This window comes from Myotis daubentonii, chromosome 1 (assembly GCF_963259705.1).
Source record: "Myotis daubentonii chromosome 1, mMyoDau2.1, whole genome shotgun sequence".
Classification (NCBI taxonomy): Eukaryota; Metazoa; Chordata; class Mammalia; order Chiroptera; family Vespertilionidae; genus Myotis; species Myotis daubentonii.
In genome coordinates this window covers 115043023-115065505 of record NC_081840.1, presented here as the reverse complement: position 1 = coordinate 115065505, position 22483 = coordinate 115043023, and the positions used below count along the sequence as shown (strand labels likewise).

General features: G+C 39.8%; 1 protein-coding gene across 11 annotated transcripts in view; it reads right to left on the bottom strand.

The window, feature by feature from the left end:
• Nucleotides 1–367: 367 nt before the first annotated feature.
• NEMF (nuclear export mediator factor) overlaps nt 368–22483 on the bottom strand; it is a 68548-nt gene continuing 46432 nt past the window's right edge. For 4 of the 11 annotated variants that reach the window (XM_059658752.1, XM_059658763.1, XM_059658767.1 and 1 more), the window contains 15 exons: nt 20853–20965; nt 18776–18833; nt 18253–18311; nt 17862–17982; nt 15331–15607; nt 14567–14609; nt 14391–14440; nt 13381–13534; nt 4969–5046; nt 4618–4815; nt 2535–2570; nt 1418–1518; nt 1277–1320; nt 1116–1195; nt 368–832 (listed from right to left, as the gene is read on the bottom strand). In XM_059658752.1, the coding sequence (XP_059514735.1) occupies nt 755–832; nt 1116–1195; nt 1277–1320; nt 1418–1518; nt 2535–2570; nt 4618–4815; nt 4969–5046; nt 13381–13534; nt 14391–14440; nt 14567–14609; nt 15331–15607; nt 17862–17982; nt 18253–18311; nt 18776–18833; nt 20853–20965 (1490 nt within the window). In that variant the 3' untranslated portion in view covers nt 368–754. Of the gene's footprint in view, nt 833–1115; nt 1196–1276; nt 1321–1417; nt 1519–2534; nt 2571–4617; nt 4816–4968; nt 5047–5083; nt 5217–5265; nt 6004–8063; nt 8508–10969; nt 13242–13380; nt 13535–14390; nt 14441–14566; nt 14610–15330; nt 15608–17861; nt 17983–18252; nt 18312–18775; nt 18834–20852; nt 20966–22483 lie in introns of those variants that run through there. The other 7 variants (XM_059658757.1, XM_059658775.1, XM_059658782.1 and 4 more) reach the window with 7 other exon arrangements.

Here is a 22483-nt window from a genome sequence, read left to right as displayed (position 1 = left end):
CCTGACTCTAACCCTAAAAGTGCACTTCTGACATTGTAGGTTAAGGTACTCAGTAACATGCCACTGATACTAGAGGTGGAAAATAAAATGGTACAGAACTGAATGAGATTACAAGAAAGAAGGTGAAAAGTGAGGGTGTATAAACGCATGGAAATGTTCAACACCAGTTTCTTCAAAGTATTATTCCTTAAGCTTAGTCATGGGAATTATTTATATTTTAAATCTGGTCTAATATACATTTTGACAGGTATAAGGCAGAAGGAAACTTACTCCTTCAATACTTAGGGTTTTCAAGACTCAATTCTAAATGTTTAACTGCCCCCAACCCCCACCACCAGAAAAAAAAACAAAACCCAACAACTTGTGATTGGCCTGTGAGTGACAGATATATTAGACATTATATACAGTAGACTACCAAGTCAATAGTCTAAGTAACTGAGCCATTTCACTATTCAATTTCTTTACAGCATGAATACTTATTAACCTCACAAATTTCGAGAAAATTTAGAATAACTACAGATGTATACAATTAGCATTTAACTGTCCACAGATATTTTGGAAATCCTATCATAGACAGTGTCTCCTCTCTGTAAAAGTGGAATAAAACAAGAGTAAGTCCTTTTGGCAGATATAGCAAGGCAATGTTTAGTTCATTTTTAAAAGCCGAAATCTTGTTACATAGTTTTTTCATCTTTGAACTTCCAAAAGACTATAAAAGTGGCTCTTCTTAATATATTTTAGGATTTCATTTCAGCTATTTCCTCTTTATATTCAGAAGATTGGGTGCAGACACTTTCACTTTGCCAGGAATGTTTCTTGATAAATCCGTGTCCTAAAAAAAGAGAATTGCTGAATATTTTCACATTCTATATGGTCAATCATATTTCTTTTTATGACAGTTTATGTATCCTGTGCTATCAAAAGAAAGGCACTTCTAAAATTTTTATGTGAAGTGATTCTACTTATTTGATACTGCTTCTAGGAAGCATTTTCTACCAAGACAGTAGCTGCAACTTGCATCTACTAAATAAATCAAGAACAAAAAAACAGCAAGTAACTGCTGACATTTTCAGAATGTTCTGCCATCTTCAGAAAGTTCAGGAGGAATACCTTACCTTTACGCTGCGGAATAAGTCTTTTTCTCTTGCTGTTGCTTCTTTGGAATGCATGAAACTATGCAAGGCTGTTTTTGCAGCTGTAAACAGAAATTAGAAGAATCTAGTTCTGTTCAGTCAAGAAATGTTTAAAATGACAATTCAAAAAAGTTTTTAAATACCTTTTCCCTTTTTCTGAATTCCAGGAGTAAGTTTCACTTTGTATCTTTAAAGAGGAATTGTATATGTTAGTAAACAGATATTACAAACAACTCATAAATCACTGTTGTGACAGCTGCTTTAGTTAAATGGTGATGACTTACTTATAGTTTGTCATGGTGGTATAAGGGGCACACATTGGAATGGCAAACAATAGTACATCTTCAGCATGTGGCTGTCCCGTCAAAGAGTCAAACAGATTTTCCTAAAAAGGGAAAACAAACAATTATTAAAGTAATTCACATCACTTCTAAAAAACAACTCTAAAACCTGTCAAAATAGTATCTCAATGTATTTTTATCCTTTTCTGATTGATAGTCGTAAGCTCTGCTTTATAGCTCTGAAGAGCTTAAGACCAATGGTGTTTAAATATATATTCTTGATTACTTATCATTTTTCCTAGCATAATGAGAAATGAGAAAATGATTTTCAAAACGGCACTCATAATCCATTTAAGAGAAAGGGAGAAAAAAACTTGCTAGGTGTTACTTGAGTTGTGGGAAACTACTATGGATTAAAATGAAACATGACCACAAATAGATTTAAATCCATTGCATGGAAATGGGACTGATACTTTGGCTAGACCAGTGGTTCTCAACCAGGGGGTTTTGCCCCCAGAACACACTGGGCAATGTCTGGAGACATTTTCGGTGGTCACAAATGGGGGAGAGGAGTGTGTGTTTGGGGGGGGTGGGGATAGAGCGCTACTGACATCTAGTGGGTAAAGACCAAGGATGGGACAGCTACCCACAACAAAGAATTATCCATCCCCAAATATTCATAGTGCTGAAGTGGAAAATTTCAGAGCTAGAATAGCCTTCTCTCTTACCTTTTCTTAAGGAGAACTCCTAGGGCTTAGAGTTTCCCATTTGGTGGCTGCCTATAAGATTGCCCATATTTTTTAATATGAGTAAATTTAGAGACAAAATGCTTGGTACTACGTGCCATGAGCTCTTCTAAATCTTTTACATATGTTACCTTAGTTCTCAAAACAGCTCTCTCTTAGGGACAGTTATCATCCCCATTCTTCAGATAACGGAACAGGCACAAGGAATGATGTTTCCAAGGTTGCAATTATATGTAGCAAAGTTGGGATTCAAACCCAGAGTGTCTGACTAGAGCCTTGTCTTAGCCTTTTCAGTTTTAATTAGTTGTGTCAAACGTTCTGGGAGCTGAAGTGCAGTAAAAGTGTTGTGGTAGGGACCCCGACAAAAAGCATACCTCGTTTCCCTGTTGATCCAGATCTTGCTCTTCCTGCTCCAAATATAAAATTTTAAAAGTCAGCTATAACTTAAATCAAAATTCCACACTATTAAAAACTATGAGGAGAAAGAAATAGTGATTTAACAAGACTGCCACATCTAATTTTTGTGTTCTTCCATGTCCCAAGACTCTGACTAACTTAATTTGTGTCTAATGATTCAAAAAGCAATGCCATTCAAAGAGAAAAAGGATTGTTCTCTGAGGTTTGAAAAAAGGACTTTCCCATAGAGCAGCGATTTTCAACCTTTTCCATCCCATGGCACACATAAAGTAATTACTAAGATTCTGCAGCACATCAAAAAATATACAGTGGGGCCTTGACTTACGAGTGTCCCGACTAACGAGTTTTTTGAGATATGAGCTGTCTCTTGGCCGATTTTTTGCTTTGAGTTGCGAGCTAAAATTCGGGTTACGAGCCAGCTTCAGATACCCCACCGCTAGTTGGCGCAGCGAACGTCACAGTGAAAGCCACAACATCAGCCCAGCATCACGCGTCTCACTCGTTCACTTTATGATTTGACATACGAGTAATTTGAGTTACGAGCTCCGTCACGGAACGAATTAAACTCGTAAGTCAAAGCCCCACTGTATATACTGCCGATCTGACCAAAAAATGAATATAATTTTGATTTATTCACACCGGACAGCTGTTGTGTTGGCTGTTGTCTTTTTTTTTTTTTTTTTAATCTAAGGGAAAAGAGGTCAGTGCTCCTGACTAAATAGTCAGGTATTACATATTTTAAAAATTCTTGAGGCACACAAGTTGAAAATCGCTGCCACAGAGTATATGCTGAAGCGATGAATGTTATAAGGACAATTTAAATGACAAACAGCCCTGGCCCATGTGGCTCAGTTGGACATTATCCTGTGAACCAAAGGGTTGCTGGTTCAATTCCTGGTCAGGGCACATACCCAAGTTTCAGACTCAATCCCTAATATGGGGTGTGCAGGAGGCAGCCAATCGATGTTCCTCTCTCACAATGATGTCTCTCTCTCCCTCTCCCTTCCTCTATCTCTAAAAATCAATAAAACATTTTGTAAACAAAAAAAATAAAAATGACAAATAACTAAGCTTGATGCATTTGCCAAGGAAAAAGAAAACAAAATTTTGATAAACAGAACTTTTATACTTTAGTCTCTGTTCAACACTTTTAGGATAAATTTTCACACAGTAAGATAAGCTTAATTTTTGCTCACATTAAAAACCTATCTGGATATAATATGTCCATGAAAGAACATTCAAAATTAACACCTTTAATGAATACTTGTAAGTCTAAAGTTTACAGAATAAATTGTAAGTATGAGAACTAAAAATTTGAGGACTGAAATGAGTTTTAGTATTAGTAAACAACAGGGGAAAATAGCAAAACATTTAGAATCTCCATGAACATTACCTGCACTCATGGAACACAAAGTTAAAACCAAAGCTTCAACTGCCATAAATGAAAATACAGGCTGAATAACATTTTTTACAAATTTAAGTCCTTTGCTCAGAATTTCAAGAAGATGTATGTATTCATGTAAGAAGATATACTTAGGGCTAGTCTTGTACTCATTTGATAGAATAATCAGGCAACCATCTTAACCGGAAAAAATGTTAACTTCTCATGGTTTTGAAATCAGGGCACTTGGCACTTTTGATTGTGTAGCCATTCACAACATTACGTAAGATAACATAGCATTTATTCCTGTAGAAAAACCTCGAGAAGTGCAAACTTATTTTTGACTCATCTTAACAACAGTCCCAGTTATTTGTCTTATTTTAACTGAGTTCCCACCAGAATCAAATAAAGCCTGTTTCAAAAAACTGATTATTTTAAAAGACTTGTGATAAACTTTATCAACTATGAACACCACCATTTTTATGTTTATGTTCTGGAATTTTAGTCTTACAGGTTTATTTCTAGGGTGACTTTTCATCAAGGATAGGGTTATTACTTGTCCTGGTTTTAGCACTGTTGAGTCTCATGTCCTGAGAACCCTAGAATGATTGGTCACCCTAACTAAGGAGCAAAAGCCCACGTGTGTATGGTAACCTTACCTTGTCATCATGTGGATCATCTACAGCCAAGTCTTGTAACTCATGAGTTATAACCTCAAAGGATGGGGTTTCTTTCTTTATGCTGTCTGAGACCTGTAGTCCTCCTCTAGGTTTCTGGGGCTGTTTCTTCACTGGTTCATCCTTCATTTTTCCTTTCTTCCCCTTCTTCCCTTTCTCTTCTTTATTTGAACCTGCAGACTTCAATTCATAGAGGAAAGAAGTTAATGTCAGTATTTTCAATATTGTCAATATTTTAACAAAAGTGTATTGAATACCTAGCATATATAATAGGCAGGGATCTGGATGCCCCTTGAAAAGCAAAGGAAGAAAATATTTTTAGATATTACTTACCCCCAGCAATTTCATAATGAGTTCACGGTCTTCTTCATCTTGGTCCTTGTATTTTTCCTTCATTTTTTTCATTTTACTCTACAATATCAAAAGATTTTTGTTGGAAAAATTCAGCAATAAAAAAAAATGAGAACAAATGTTGGTAAAGAAAAATCACTTCTTTAGTTCTCTGTCAAAAATGCTATTGAGCAAGGCACCATTCTAAAGATAGATAAATCATAGTCCTCACCCCTCAAGGAATTTACCATCTGGTGGAAAAAGAAGATACATATAAGAGTATGAACAAATTAATGCAACATATTCTAAATACAGTAGAGGTACATATAAATTATTTCTAAGATAATTTTGAGAAAGATTTCTTTGAGATTGAGCAAGAACTGGAGGGGGGGAATAAAGCAAAACTTGAAAGTCTTAAAGAAATACATTTTATAGTATCTGGGAAAATAGGAAAAGCAAGATTATAAGGTAAAGACAAGACTAATAATAGCAAGTCATTGCATTTGGTTGGAGTCAGGATATACATATAGAGGAGAAACAGGAAACAAGGCAGCACAGATAGGCTGGGTAGTTACTATCAAGGCTCTTAAGACTGAATTTTATCAATGGAACTAGTGAAATCTTTACTCAAACTACATATCCAAATCATCCTAGTGCTTTTTAAAACTACAGACTTGTATCTAGGTCTCATATTCAAAGATTTTTTGTCTTGATTAGACTTAACTGGGGTCCAAACAACAAATTCCTAATTTTTAAACAGGACACACACACACATAAAAGATTGGTAAGTCCGACTTTATTAAAATTAACAAATGCTGCTCATCAAAAAACACTATTATAAAAGTGAAAAAAATTCAAGTCTCAAAATGTGAAAAGTATTGGGCCCTGGTCAGTGTGGCTCAGTTGGCTGGAGCATCATCCTGTGCACTGAAGGGTTAAGGGTTTGATTCCTGGTCAGGGTACATATGGGGGGCAACTGATGAATGTTTCTCACATCAATGTTTCTCTCTCTTCCTCTCCCTCTGCCTTCTTTTCTCTCTAAAATGAATAAAACATGTCCTTGGGTGAAGATTAAAACAATAATTTTTAAAAACTGTGAAAAGTATTTGTAATACATATATCAATAAAAGACATATTCAGTATTTAAGAGAACACAAAGTGCTCAATATAATTAGTCATCAGGGACATGCAAATTAAAGCAAAAATAAGATTTCAGTATATCTACACTTAAATGACCAAAAAATAACCTGACAATACCAAAAGTTAGTGAGGATATGAAGCAACTGGAAAGCAACTAGAATTCTGACACAGTGCTTGTTGGGAAATGGTACATGTACTCTGGAAACTAGTATTATCTACTAAAGCCAAACATGTACAATACAACCCAGCAATACTCCTTCTCATACAACACAACAGAAATGCATAAATGACTTAGATGAGAATGTCTATTAACAATACTGTACATAGATAAATTGTGGCAGTCATACAATGGAATGCTACTAAGCAATGCATATGAACTACTTTTATATGCAACATGCATGACATACAATGTTGAGTGAAACATGCTGGACAAAGGAGTATATAACATATGATTGTTTTTATATAAAGTTCAAAAACAGGCAAAATAATCTAGTGAGTAATAATGTTTTTGGCCCAGCCGGTGTGGCTAAATGGTTGAGCACTGACCCAAGTGAACCAAGAAGTTACTGGTTCAATTCCCAGTCAGGACACATGCCAGGGTTGCGGGCTAGGTCCCAGTAGGGGTAGTGCAGGAGGCAGCTGATCAAAGATGTTTCTATTTCTCTATCCCTCTCCCTTCCTCAATTTCTAAAAAAAAAAAAAAAAAAAAAAAATCAGTAAAAACATTTTTTAAAGAAGTAATATTTTGGATGGGATGCTATTTAGAAAGAGACAAGAATGAGTTGTGCATTTTATTATATGTACACTAGAGGCCCGGTGCACGAAATTCGTGCACTTGGAGGAGGGGGTCCCCCAGCCTGGCCTGTGCCCTCTCACAGTGTGGGAGCCTCGCGATCAATCACCCCAAAGAGGTAGGCCTCGCCCACCCATCTGGGGCTCCTTAATGGATTGTCCCAAAGAGGTAGGCCGGAGCTGGGGACCCGCCCTCCGGCACGCGAGGCAGTGGGGACTCTCCACTGCGACTTGCCTCCTCCGCATGAGGCGGCGGGGACTCTCCGCCAGGACCCGCCTCCTCTTGTGAGGCAGCAGAGATGCCGGGACCAGCCCCCTCCGTGCCATGCGGAGCCACAAAACCCCTAGGCCTTGCCGTGTGGAGCGGCCACCAGGTCCTGCCTCCGCTGTGCGCGCAGCCATCTTGTGACGGCGTGGGGGCATGACAACTACTTAGCGTTTTATTAGTAAGGATTATACTTAAAAAAAATCTTGAGAATAGCCCAGCCACTGTGGCTCAGTGGTTGAGCATCACTATGAACCAGGAGGTCATGGGCACATGCCCAGGCTGTGAGCTAGATCCCCAGTGTGGGTGTACAGAAAGCAGCCAATCAATGATTCTCTCTCGTCACTGATATTTCTCTCCCCTCCCTTTCTCTCTGAAATCAATAAAAAGAAAGTAAATAAAATAAAATACAGGAAAAAAATCTTGAGAATAAAATGAATAATCCTATAGAATAAAAGAGAAACCTGTAAATTGACCATCCCTACGCTATGTGCACCAGCCAATCAGGAGTGAGTATGCAAATTAACCCACCATCTTTATTGGGTATGCAAATCAACCCAATAAAGATGGTGGGTTAATTTGCATACACAGGCGCTGAGCGGCCTGGGTCCTGGGAACATCCTTGGGACCCAGGCTGCTCCTAGCCTGTAGGCCCACGCATAGGCCCTGAGTGGCCAGGGTCCCAAAACGCCCCCGGCCACTCCGGGCCCATGGGCGCAGGCGCCAAGTGGATGTTCCCGCCCCACGGCCGCTTGCGCGTGCGCCGGCACCAAGCCCCCCAGCCCAGCGCCCACAACGCGTGGGGCTGGCTGCCGGCCTCGGGGGGCATGCGGAGACCCAGTGGCAGCCATGCGCACGGCCCGTGGTCTCTGCATGCCCCCAACGTGCAGGGCTGGCTGCTGGCTTTGGGGGTGTACCCTCCCTGGCGGTGGGGACACACCCCTAGCCCAGTTGACACAACACAGGAGGTCCTCTGTGCATGAGCTACAGAGGAAACACCTTTTCTTCTTTTTAAACATATATTTTATTGATTTTTTACAGAGAAGAGGAGAGAGGGATAGACAGTCGGAAACATCGATGAGAGAGAAACATCAATCAGCTGCCTCCTGCACACTCCCCACTAGGAATGTGCCCCCAACAAAGGTACATGCCCTTAACAGGAATCAAACTTGGAACCCTTCAGTCTGCAGGCTGACGCTCTATTCATTGAGCCAAATCAGTTCAAGTGTAAACACCTTTTCTGACCGCTCATTGGCTAAGCTCCCTGTATGTCGCCACTTGCACTGTTCTTGGTAACTTGGGTTATGGATCCAAGAAGGTGATCTAGGGTTTTTCCACCACATTCCTGGAGGAAAAAAAAAAAGGTCGGCTGCTGGAGGGGCTAAGAAATATCATATCCTGCCCTAATCGGTTTGGCTCAGTGGGTAGAACGTCAGCCTATGGACTGAAGGGTCCCAGGTTCGATTCCGATCAAAAAGGGCATGTACCTTGGTTGCGGGCACATTCCCAGTAGGGGGTTTGCAGGAGGCAGCTGATCGATTTCTCTCTCATCAGTGTTTCTAACTATCCCTTCCTCTCTGTAAAAAATCAAAAAAGTATATATTTTTAAAAAAATGTCATGTCCTGCCCTAGCCGGTTTGGCTCAGTGGATAGAGCCTTGGCCTGCTGACCACAGGGTCCGGGTTCGATTATGATCAAGGGCATGTACCTAGGTTGCAGGCTCCTCCCTGGCCGGGGCCCAGGTCACGGCTCATGCAGGAGGCAACCAATCAAAGTGTCCCTCTCACATTGATGTTTCTCTCTGTCTCTCCCTCTCTCTTCCACACTCTCTAAAAATCAATGGAAATATATCCTCAGGTGAGGATAAAAAAAAAAAAAAGGTCATATCCTCTGAAAGACACATCTTGAAAATGCCTAAAGAAAGTTGTCATTTTTTCATGGTGAAGGGACTGGAGTCTGTGTTCATGAAAACACCTTGGCGGCTGTGGTGGCTGGCAGTGGCTGCAGCAGCGGGGTGATGGGCCTGGTGCCTTCCCCTGATCAGCCCGGTCGCCTCCCACAGAAGGCTCCCAGTCTGTGAGAGGCGACAGGCTGGGCTGAGGGAACCTCCCCTCCAGTGCACAAATTTCATGCACCCGGCCCCTGGTCCTATATAATAAAAGCCTAGGTGGCGTCATGCCCTCGCGCAACGTTTTCACAAGATGGCCACCCTCACGTCATCACAAGATGGCCAGCAGGGGAGGGCAGTTGTGGGCGATCAGGCCTGCAGAGGAGGGCAGTTGGGAACGATCAGGCTGGCAGGGGAGGGCAGTTGGAGGCAACCAGGCCTACAGGAGAGGGCATCTGGGAGCGACCAGGCCGGCAGGGAAGGGCAGGTGGGGATGACCAGGCTTCAGGGGAGGCCAGTTGGGGACCATCAGGCTGGCAGGGGAGGGCAGTTGGGGGTGATCAGGCAGGCAGGGGAGCAATTAGGGGCAATCAGGCAGGCAGGCAGGGTGAGCGGTTAGGAGTCACAAGCAGTCCCAGATTGTGAGAGGGATGTCCGACTGCCGGTTTAGGCCCGATCCCTAAACCGGCAGTCAGACATCCCCCAAGGGGTCCCAGATTGGAGAGGGTGCAGGCCAGGTTGAGGGACACACACCCCGCCTGTGCACGAATTTCATGCACCAGGCCCCTAGTATTACTAATAAATTGAACCAAGAAATGGAAAACTTGATAAAAGAACAGTTTCCTGGAAAATGTAAAATAGGATAATCAACTGAAAAAAACAGGAAACCTGCATGGACCTATTATCACTAAAGAAATTTAGTACTTAAAAAAACCTATCTTCAAAGCCCTAAATATTAGGCAGTTTTATAAGTAAATATTATTAAATTTCAAGATGCAAACAACCTCCATTTTATACAAGTTCTAGAGAGCAGAAAAGAGGAAAAAGTCCCAAACTTATTTTATGAAACTGGTATAACCATACCAAAACCACACAAAGACAGTATAAGAAATTAGAGGGCAATTTAATCGATATTCTCAAGTAATTTACCACATTAACTGATTAAGGGAGTAAAAATAATACGTGCAGAAAAAGCATTCAATAAAATTTAATTCTTCATTAAAAACTAGAGGCCCGGTGCACGACATTCATGCACTGGGGGGGAGGGGAGGTGTGGGGATCCCTCAGCCCGACCTGCACCCTCTCCCATCTGGGAGCCCTCAGGGGAGCCCTCTCCAATCCGGGAGTTTCTGTCTGTCTTTGCAATCATATTAGCGAATTGTCTGAGACCCCAACTCAGTTTGGTTTGTTGCTCACAGAATAATAGAGGCATTTTTTTTTCTTTGCTTCATTGGTGGAGATTTCCTGGAAGTTTTAGGATATCTTCCCTTTAATTTTTCCTAGACACTCTGATTTTACTTATGTCTCTTACCTTTGCTTTCCCTCCATCCCCAACCACAACAGTGCTCCAGGCTCACTTTGCTCTAGTGTCAACAGCGGTTCTCAACCTGTGGGTTGCGACCCCTTTTGGGGGTCGAATGACCCTTTCACAGGGGTCGCCTAAATACATCCTGCATATCAGATATTTATATTACGATTCCTAACAGTAGCAAAATTAAAGTTATGAAGTAGCAATGAAAATAATTTTATGGTTGGGGGTCACCACAACATGAGGAACTGTATTAAAGGTGTGCGGCATTTGGAAGTTTGAGAACCACTGGTCCCTGGAGATCCATCTGCCACCAGAACTACAATTCCCAGCATTCCTGGTGCTCCCCATGCTCTGGGCTTCTGCTTCCGGTCCTGGGGCTGCCACCAGAACTACTATTCCCAGAATTCCTGGTGCTCCCTGCGCTCTTGGTTTTCCCTTCCTGCTCTGTCTCCATCCCATGGCCTCCCACTCTGCCAAGTCCTGCAAGCTGCCAGCTCTCCCTCTCTGCTCTCCATCTGGCGGCTTGGGGAGCAAAGTTCCCCAAGCTGCTCCACTCTCCACCGGCTCTCCTGCTCTGCTCTCCGCCTGGCGCCTGTATATGCAAATTAACCCGCCATCTTTGTCGGGTTAATTTGTATATTCACTTCTGATTGGCTGGTGAGTGTAGCAGAGGGATGGTCAATTTACATATTTCTTTTATTATATAGGATAACTCTTCATAAAGGACATCTACCAACAACCCTTAAGACAACATGGTAACAACCTTAGCTACAGTCCCCTTGAATGTAATTAACAAAGATGCACACTATTATTACCTCTATGCAACACTGTAAACTGATGTTTGAGCCAGTGCAAAAAATATAAGAAAAGCATAACAGATATTAGGATTAGAAGGAAGAAAAGCCTTCATTTGCAAGCAATGTGACTGTATACAGATGAAATATTTTAAAAATTCAGTAAGACTACCTATTACTAGAATATGAAAACTGACTTCCCACATACCAGCAACTAATAACTAGGAAGTGAAATTTCAAAAAATATGCCACTTTATTATAAAAAGTAATAAAAATTTTAAGTAGGAATAGATAAGACAGGTAAGACTCTAGAGGAAAATGGAAGAATACAAAGTCTCACATAATTATAGTCCACATTCATGGACACGAAGACTCACTGTGGTAAAGATGATAGCTCTCCACAAAAATAATCTAAAAATGTAATGTATTTTAGTAAAAATTTCATCAGGATTTGCCTTAGAACTTAAAGTATCTGCAGAATATCTCACTGTATAAACACCAGATTGTTTGTTATTTTATATTGTTGGGTATTTAAAATTATCTTCAGTTTTCTTGTTATTATAAATATCTTGATGACTATCCTTAGTATATATATATATATGATTTTTTAAAATATAAATTCCTAAAAGTAGAATTGCTGAGTCAAAGAGTAAGTACATTGTTAGGGCTCCTGATGGGAATTCCCATGCTGTGCGCTCAAACATTTATTGAATGAGATTGAACACACATTATCTATTAATTTGATGGGTGAGAAAAACACACCTTGTTTACATAAGCATTTCTTTTTATCAGATTTGCCATTTGTCTTGCAATTTTACTGATGGGTTCTTTTCTCCCCCTGGAATTTACTTCGGTATCTTTTTAAAACATGACTAGCCACTTCACTTATGAGGCCCACTGGCAAAACAACAGGAAATTCTGATACTATTGATGTAGGAAAGTTCATTAAACATGATCTTTATTAAGACTTCAAAAGAGTTTTTAAAAAAGGATACACTGATATAGTAACTGACAATCTCTTCTTTACACGCTACACATTAACAAAATTTTTTATTGTTTTCAGAGAGGAAGGGGAGGGAGAGAGAGAAACATGATGAGAGAGATGATGAGAGAGAATCATCGATCAGCTGCCTTCTGCACGCATCCCACTGGGGATTGAGCCCACAACCTGGGCAAGTGACCTGACTGGGAATCGAACCAGCAACCTCTTGGTTCATGGGTCAACGCTCAACCACCAAGCCACCCTGACCGGGCTAGAATTATTATTATTTTTTTGCCTACAGCATCTATTTCACTTAAATTTTAAAAATTTAAGGGGAACCTCACAACTTCATTTGTGAACCATATAGTATTAACTTTAACAATTCACCCCAGCTCTTCCCATAAGTGGCCTGTGGTGACATCTGAAAACGATTCATTATTCATTTGACCCAGCAAACCCCACAAAATCATGCAAATCAAGAGGTTCAAATCTTCACGTTCACTTTAAGAACATTCATGGGACTGCACAGGCCATCAAGGGTATGCATTTCAAAAAGTCACCAAGTATCTGAACGATGTCCCTTTACAGAAGCAGTATGTACCATTTCGTTGTTACAGTGGTGCAGTTGGTAGGTGTGCCAGGCCAAACATGGGGCTGGACACAGGGTGAGTGGCCCAAATAGAGTGCTGAATTTCTGCTGCACAAGCTTAAAAATGCAGAGACTGATGCTGAACTTCAGGGTTTAGATGTCCATTCTCTGGTCATTGAGCACATCCAGGTGAACAAAGCTCCCAGAACTTATGGAGCTCACGGGCAGATGAACCCATACATGAGCTCTCCCTGCCACATTGAGATGATCCTTACTGCAAAGGAACAGACTGTTCCTAAATCAGGAGAGGAGCACAGAAGGAATAATATCCCAAAAGAAACTAAAGAAACAAAAACTTATCGCCCAGGAGTAAATTCAGCATTAAATGCAATAAAAGTAAAAAAAAACACCAATTCACCCTGAAGTTTTATTACCTTTTGTCCTCGCTTCACTGGCTGCACAGCTGGTGCATTTTTGCCTGTGTTCTGATGTGTTTCAAGGTGTAGAGCATTTTCTTTTTCTTTGTCTTTTCCCTCTATCACTTCTAAATCCCCTGAGTCACTTGGAAGCTTTTTCTTCTTCAGTTCCCTAAATGTAAACAAAACAAAAACATCTAATTCTTAGAATTTCAAATTCTTAGTCCCTAAAAAAATTACATGGGGAAGGGAACATGTACAACGTATAACAGATCATGGCTTCTGCTTTACCTGATAATCACCATTACCATATACAAAGAAGCACTAATCATCACAAAGGAAAAAAGCTTAAAATTTTTCTCTCGTGGGTTTTTAATTCTTTCTGTCAATCACCTCAACACATGATCACTCTCGACTTACCCTTACTTAGTAGCTACATTCAGTTCCTTAACACCTTGACAGCCAGGCAACAGGATTTGTAGTCTTTGTAATTAATATGGCCTTGGCAGATCTTAGCTATTTATTTTATTTTAAAAATATATTTTTATTGATTTCAGAGAGGAAGGGAGAGGGAAAGATAGAAACATCAATGATGAGAGAGAATCATTGATTGGCTGACTCCTGCACGCCCCACACTGGGAATTGAGCCCACAACCCGGGCATGAGCCCTGACTTGGAATTGAGCAGTGACCTCCTGGTTCATAGGTTAGAGTATCGAGGGTTCGATTCCTGGTCAAGGACGTGTTTCTGGGTTGTAGGTTTGATCCCCAGCCTCTCCCTCTCCCCCTCTTCCCTTCCACTCTCTCTAAAAATCAATGGGAAAAATATATCCTTGGGTAAGAATTAACAAAAAATCTCCAACAAAATGAAATAAGATTTATGGCAAATCTTGGCAATTTTAATTGCCAAGGGACCCCTCAGTGCACAAAGGGAGGAGGTCTTTAGAACAGCAAGGTGATCTGTCATAACTAAATTGTCAATAAAAAATAATTACATGCTTTTCAGTTAGATAATACAAATATGTTTACCTTCTTTCCTTGGCTGACAAATGTCTCCGGCTCTGTAATTTACTGTCAATCTATTAAAAAAACAAACAAACAATATCACTACTAATTTTCCAAACAATAAAACTGACAAGTAGAAAATTATTCTATTCATTGAGAAGGACATGTTTGTTCTTCATAAAACTTTCAAAACAGCTTACCATATTAGAAGATTCTTCTTTTGAAGCCAATTTCTGGAGGGACCTATGAAAAGAGGAATCCACTAGCCTGTAGAAGGCATGTATTTACAAAGTCGCAAAACATTTCCATATCATACCCTTAATTACTGACAATCCTACAAATTTTCAAATTACAAAATCTAATTGCTTACTTATTTCTTCACGCTTTTAAATATATTCTTAAATAGCTGACATGTATTGAACACTTACTATGTACCAGGCACTGCTAGATGCTTTACATGCATATTATCTTCACCAAAACCCAATGAATTGGATAATAATTTTCACCAAGAAGAAAACTGAAGCTTAGACATAAAGCAACTTGCCCAAGGATACACTCTGAGACTCAATTCTGATCTGACTCCTAAGCCATTCTTAACTACTCCAATGGTAATGCTTTTATAACTATGGTACTGTTAATTTGGTGATCAGTTAAAGACATTAAAGACTCAAACACCTTATTTTTCGCATGGCAATGCCTTTCTTATATTATTAGCATTTATAATAATTTACTTATTTCTATTTTGACCTAGTTTAGTCATTTTTGTATTTACTGTATTTTTCCACCGTGGGTCCTGGGAATTTCTTTAGAGAGACCAGACCTCCAAATCAAATTGTATAAAAGATAATAAAGTCACAGAACAGGGTAAAAGTACTAAGGTCAATTCTTGGTATTATCTTTTTAAGGATTAACTCATCATTCCTAGCTTCCAAAATAAAACTTACAATTATAGTTTTTAAATTACCTCTGGGACTGAAGGTGGGACAAGTCAATGGTAGTATCAGGATAATTTAATATCTCTTCCCCTTCATCCTTCATTTCACCAACAGATTCCTGATCTTTTACCACCTCTTCAGATTCTCCATCTTCGGAGCTTTCTTCCTGCATTAGTTCTTCATTTAGCTCATCTCCACCACTATGAATATTAATACCCTCCTGGTCAACCTGAGACATGAATTCCACTTCCACAGGAGTTTCCTGTAATTCCTCTTTATCTTCTTCACTGCTACTGTCTCCTCCATCTGTAGAATTACCATGAGAAAAGTCAAGAGTGCTATCACCACAAAAAGCTAGATGATTTCCTTGAAAACTTCAAAAAATATTCTACTGATTCCGTTTCTCCAAAAGATTACCAGAAAATGCCTGTTCATTCCCACAGGGTTCTCTGATTTACACAAAAGGATACTCTGTATCATGAATTGGTTGGAACAAATGATCTCCAAGATGCTTTACCATAATAAACTTCTTGGACATTACAACCATCTATATATATAAAAGCCTAAGCGACCAAACAACCGAATGACTGGTCGCTGTGATGTGCACTGACCATCAGAGGACAGATGCTCAATGGACAGGACCAGGCTCCCTCTTGTCTGGATTGGGCCTGTAGGAATCAGGCCAAAACCAGCTATCTGACACCCCCCAAGGGGTCCCGGATTGCCAGAGGGTACAGGCCAGGCCAAGGGACCACATCAATGCACAAATCCGTGCACCAGGCCTCTAGTTTCTAAAATAAAAACTATAACTTGTCTTTGTTAGGTATTTCCAAAAAGGAGGACAGCAGCAGTTCTATAAATTCTGTTGCTTTTATTATAATTTGCACATGAGAAATGAAATTAGATCATCCTATATAATACATCGGTAATATGCAAATTGACCATCACACTCTTGCACAAGATGGCCGCCCCCATGTGGCCACAAGATGGCTGGCAGGGAAGGGCAGTTGTGGGCAATAATGCCGGCAGGGGAGGGCAGTTAGGGGCGACCAGGCTGGCAGGGGAGGGCTGTTGGGGGCAATCAGGCCGGCAGGGGAGCAGTTAGGCATCAATCAGGCTGGCAGGGGAGCGGTTGGGAGTCAGCAGTCCCAGATTGTGAGAGGGATGTCCGACTGCCGGGATGTCCGGGATTGGGCCTAAACTGGCAGTCGGACATCCCCTGAGGTGTCCCAGATTGGAGAGAGTGCAGGCTGGGCTGAATTCCATGCACCTGGCCTCTAGTGTGGTATATAACTGGCACACAGCATGTGTTCACACTCTGGCAAAAGGAACCATATAGCAATATGGCCTAGTTGCCTCACCTATAAAATGGGATACCACCACCCATCTGACAAGGATGGTTTTGAGAATTCAATAAAAAACAATGTAAATAAAGCACTTTATATAGTATCAAGAACAGATTGAAAATTTTAAAAAAAAGAGACTTGTTACAACAGTCAGTAGTCGTAAATAAAACAATGCAGTAGTACTCCCAAAAATGAATGACCCTAGGAGAAAGATAACTATAAATATAACTTAGATATTTTCTTTAGTTCCTTCAGGTAGATAGGTAAATTTATTCTAGTAACCATAGTTGCTCTCCACTAGAAGCAAATATATTATTAAATCAAGCTAAATTATCTTAAAGGAAATTGTACTTGTTATGAACTCATCTTTGTATCACTTCTAAACCCTAAAGCAGCGGTTCTCAACCTGTGGGTCACGACCCCTTTGGCGGTCGAACTACCCTTTCACAGGGGTCGCCTAAGACCATCCTGCATATCAGATATTTACATTATGATTCATCACAGTAGCAACATTACAGTTATGAAGTAGCAACGAAAATAATTTTATGGTTGGGTCACAACATGAGGAACTGTATTTAAAGGGCCAGAAGGTTGAGAACCACTGCCCTAAAGTAAGTGCTCATTCATATTTATGAATTACCCAATAAATACTGAAGGTTTATTATATAAATATATACTCATGTGTACTAGTTATGGATCTAATTACTTTATAATTCACTAGGATTATAAGCATATTTAACATTTTCCAAAACAAAATTCAGTAAATGAAACTTTAATTATCCAAAAGGAGCTATGATATTCTAAGTAAGAATTTAGAAGCAAAACTAGATACAGGCAGTCCTCGGGTTACGTCGGAGATCCGTTCCTATGGCGCGATGTAACTCAATTTTCACCGTAAGTCAGAACCCACCTACACAAGCACCCACGTCACTCACATGGAGCACATACATAGCAGTAATGAAGTGAAACAGTAAAAAAAATTTAAAAGATAACAATTCCTGACCTTTACTTGTGGTAAATAAATAATAAAAAACATAAAGCACATATGTACATATGTTAAAATGACGGAACTTTTTTTTTTTATAAATACTGAAAATGGGAGATGGCGACGTAACCACGTAACCACGAAATGACGTACATCAAGTCCGACGTAACCCAAAGATTGCCTGTAATAGAAAACATTATTAGGTACTTTATTAAAGTCTGTAAACTACCTAGTTGTTCCATTTCTTCTGATATGAGTTCACTTGTGCAACTCGCCAGTGTCTCCATGTCTTCATCTTGCACTCTGACTTTTCGTTCACCTCGATGTCTCCAAACACAAGACTCATCTACCTATGGAAATAATCCCTTTTCATTGATGGAACTTTAAGTGAGGCTAATGAAAATCAGAAAAAAATAATAATAAAGAGCCTGGCCGGTGTGGCTCAGTGGCTGAGCATTGACACATGAACCAGAGGGCATGGTTTGATTCCCGTTCAGGGCACAAGCCTGGGTTGCAGGAGGCAGCCAATCAATGATTCTCATCATTGATGTTTCTATCTCTCCCTAAAAATCAGTAAAAACATATTTTAAAAATATAATAATGAAGAATATGAAAAGTACCTTAAAGAGGAAGCTAAACCCCAGCATTAGATATGACGGAGGAAGGAAATTCTTTTTTCCTACAAAAGATAATGGACATAAATGTTTTACAAATCTGTTTTCTTCATTTTATGCTTGCAAGGTATCTGACACCAATGGTTACACTTGTTTTGTCTTTTCTCTGTCAAGAGGAACATTTCCCATTTACAGAAATTGGCATTATGTAAGGAACAGGAATTAAGATAGAAAAATATGATTGTTTGCTCTCATCCTTTGGGTTAATCAGACCCTGAATAATCAATTTTTAGAAAAAAAGGTCATGTTATACTTTCTTATCCTTATAACTTTAAACTATGTGAAGTATATATTCATCAATAAAAATATATATGGAGATGACATGACAAATGCTAAATTTGCTACAGCAGAGTAATTTTCCTTATTGCATAACAGACTTCAAATATATGAAATCAAGACAAGAGTCTGTTCTGAGAATATTAGCAGATGGTCCTCAAACTGGTTCCTATAACCCACTGACAATCATTACCTCTTATCATGAAGCTTCCTGTTGTCAAATATTCTCCAGTTGGTGCTGTTTTAGACACCTGAGGAACACGTAATACATTATACTCTTGTCTTTAGAAATACTTAAAAAAAATATTTTCAATGAAGAAAGTCATATTCAAGTAAGTAGTGCTATGTCATGAGAAGTTTATAAATTTAGCAAAAATGATCAATGCTGATGGGATACGTCTCTTTAATGATAAATATACCCTTTGCTGTAACAATGGGAAAAAAAAAAAAAAAGAACATGCTAGAACATACTACATCGGTAATTTTCAAATGTCTTGGAGTAGAGCCAGAACTGGTCCACACCGTTCCTCTAGTGTGAGATATAATAAAGAAGTAGTAGTTTAGTAAGTTTACCATACAACTACACTTACTAAAATAAAACTATATTTATTAAATGAAATCCTTTTCTGAGATACTTTTTGGTAATCAAATAATCTTTTACTTTAGGAAATAAAAATGATAGCAGATTTTAAAATATATTCTAATTTGACAAAATAGGAAGTGAGCAAGATAATTCCACAACTAATAAATATTATCATACATCTGTGAAATCCCCAAATCTGAGAGTATATTTATTAGTCATAGTTATGCAAAGGATTAAAAAAACCTATTCATAAAAGAATTAAAGTCACTTTCATAACAAGACTGAGGCAGACAAACCTAATCTCAGAAGTGGTATTTCCTAAAAATCCAGTATCACAGCATAGCAGAAAATAATATAACTGATATAAAAATGAAACAAAAATATAAGAAAGGATAATGGTATTGAATTCTTTTTACCACATGCTTTTTCATTATCTATCTATCTATCTATCTATCTATATAAAAGGCTAATATACAGCCAAAACTGGTTTGGCTCAGTGGATAGAGCATCAGCCTGCGGACTGAAGGGTCCCAGGTTTGATTCAGGTCAAGGGCATGTACCTGGGTTGTGGGCACATCCCCAGTGGGGGATGTGCAGGAGGCAGCTGATCGATGTTTCTCTCTCATCGATATTTCTGACTCTCTATCTCTCTCCCTTCCTTCCTCTCTGTGGAAAATCAATAAAATATATTTTTTTAAAAAAGAAAGCTTCAATCTTTAAAAAAAAAAAAAGGCTAATATGCAAATTGTCCCCATGGGAGTTTGACCGGGAGACTGACTGCTTGCTATGACATGCGCTGACCACCAGGGGGCGGCGTGGAACACGGAAGGCCCAGCTGGCAGCTGGGGAAGGCAGGCCCTGGCCGGCAGCCAGAAAAGGAAGGCCCTGGTTGGCAGCCAGTAGGAAGGCCCTGATGGCCAGCCAGGTCTAGGAACCCTACCCATGCACAAATTTCGTGCACTGGGCCTCTAGTTAATTATAATTCTTGAAAATGTGTATCAATAGCAGTGTAAAGTCAAATGTGGAATGAAGTATCATCACAAAAAACAACATAACCATAAAGAAAGAGGATCACTAGCCCTAGCTGGTTTGGCTCAGTAGATAGACAGTCGGCATGTAGACTGAAGAGTCCCAGGTTCCATCCCCAGTAGGGGGTGTGCGGAAGGCAGCCGGTCAATGATTCTCTCATCATTGATGTTTCTATCTCTCCTCCCCCTCCCCTATAAATCATAGAAATATATTAAAAAATAAAAAAGGGACAATCACTAAAATCAAGTGACTACAAAACCATTGGATATACCTACTTTCCTGGAAGGGCCAAAAGGAATTCAGAAAATTCCAACAAGTATGAATAGGAGAAAGGTGTTTTAGGTCAGTATGTCCGTCATAATTAGAACACTCTCTATCCCATATAATTGCATGGATCACTCTCTCTTCATTTAGGACTCTGCAGCTCAAATCTTACCTTCCCAGATACTTTGTTCAGAATGGCAGCCCCTATCACTCTCTATCCCCTTAAAAAAAATACTTATAGCAATTGCTACCCGGCATTATGTATTTTTCTCCACTACCAAAATGTCAGCTCCATCAAGTAGGTAGGTACTCAGCCTTGTTCACTTCTATACCCCTAAAATTTGGTACATGGTAGGTCTTAATAAATTAAGAAAAGGACCATAGCTGTTATTACCTGATGATGGTACACCCACCAAGCACTAGTGATAACTCGGGCATCCCAAGCAGCACTGTAGCAAAGTGCCATTGTGCCAGCTTCAGTCAATGTTCGAGGAGGAATCGGTTCTCCTGTAATAACAATGCTACAATGCGTCAGTACCAAGTACAGACTTTCTACTGAGCAAGATATGAAAATCACAGGTGTGGCAGGTTTAATCTTCTTATATTTTAAATACTAGTACTACATTTTTATTTCAATATTATAAAAAGTTACTATTTTTTTTATTAAAATGTATTTACAGCAGGCTTTTAAATGGTCTAAGTCAGTGGTCGGCAAACTCATTAGTCAACAGAGCCAAATATCAACAGTACAACGATTGAAATTTCTTTTGAGAGCCAAATTTTTTAAACTTAAACTATATAGGTAGGTACATTGTTATTAACTTAATTAGGGTACTCCTAAGCTGGCCTTTGCTAAAAATGTTTCATTTTATAATAATAAAGCCACCAACACAAAATAATTACAATTCTTAAATTGATGACAAAAATACCTGTAGGATTTGCAGCTGGTTGGAAAAATATAGGTAACTTTATGCTTCAAGTAGGTACTTTTGTCACCTGCGTGCGATTTGCGGACGCGACTAGCACTAACCACTGCACATGAGACTGCTGACTGACTGGCTCACTCCACTCGTGCATGAATCGCGTGCGCCTCCCCCTGCGCTGCATATCCCACGGCCCACCTGCGCTGCGTCTCCTGTTGCCTGACACCCCCCCACTTCTTCAAAATAGACTCGCCCAGGCCGAAAACCGACTTCTGCGCATGGGCCACGAAGTTTCAACTGCACTGTACATGCACGCCTGCATGTGGTATTTTGTGGAAGAGCCACACTCAAGGGGCCAAAGAGCCGCATGTGGCTTGCAAGCCACGGTTTGCTGACCACTGGTCTAAGTAAATAAAACAAATTAGAGAAGAAATTTCCTCTTATGTCAGTAAATCTAGCCTCATTCCAAAAAGGATAATTTAAACAATCTATTTAAAGTTTGAAGACTTCCAGAATTATTACAGATTCACTAAGTCATCAAAATAAAGAGCATAATAATTACAAACCCCTAGTTATATTTCAAATATTTTTAAATTGGGATATCTCACATAACATAAAATTGACCTTTTAAAAATACACAGGTTTGGGCAGAAGTAGGTTTATAGTTGTATGTGAATACAGAGTTTATTTCTGAATTATTATTTATTATTGTACAAAAAGCTCGGGATTACCTCAGCCCAGCCTGTGCCCTCTCGCAGTCCAGGACACCTTGGGGGATGTCCACCTGCTGGCTTAGGCCTGTTCCCCGGGGGATAGGGCCTAAGCTGGCAGTCAGACATCCCTTTGGCAGCTCAGGAGCCCTCAGGGGATGTCCACCTTCCAGCTTAGGCCCGCTCCCTGTGGGCCTAAGCCACAGTTGGACATCTTAGCGCTGCAGAGGAGGTGGGAGAGGCTCCTGCCACCACCACTGCGCTTGTAGCCATCAGCCCGGCTTGTGGCTGAGCGGAGCTCCCTTTGTAGGAGAGCAGTTGTTCTGTTGTTAGGGTCAATTTGCATATTACCCTTTTATTACATAGGATTATTTCCCACATGAACAGCTATA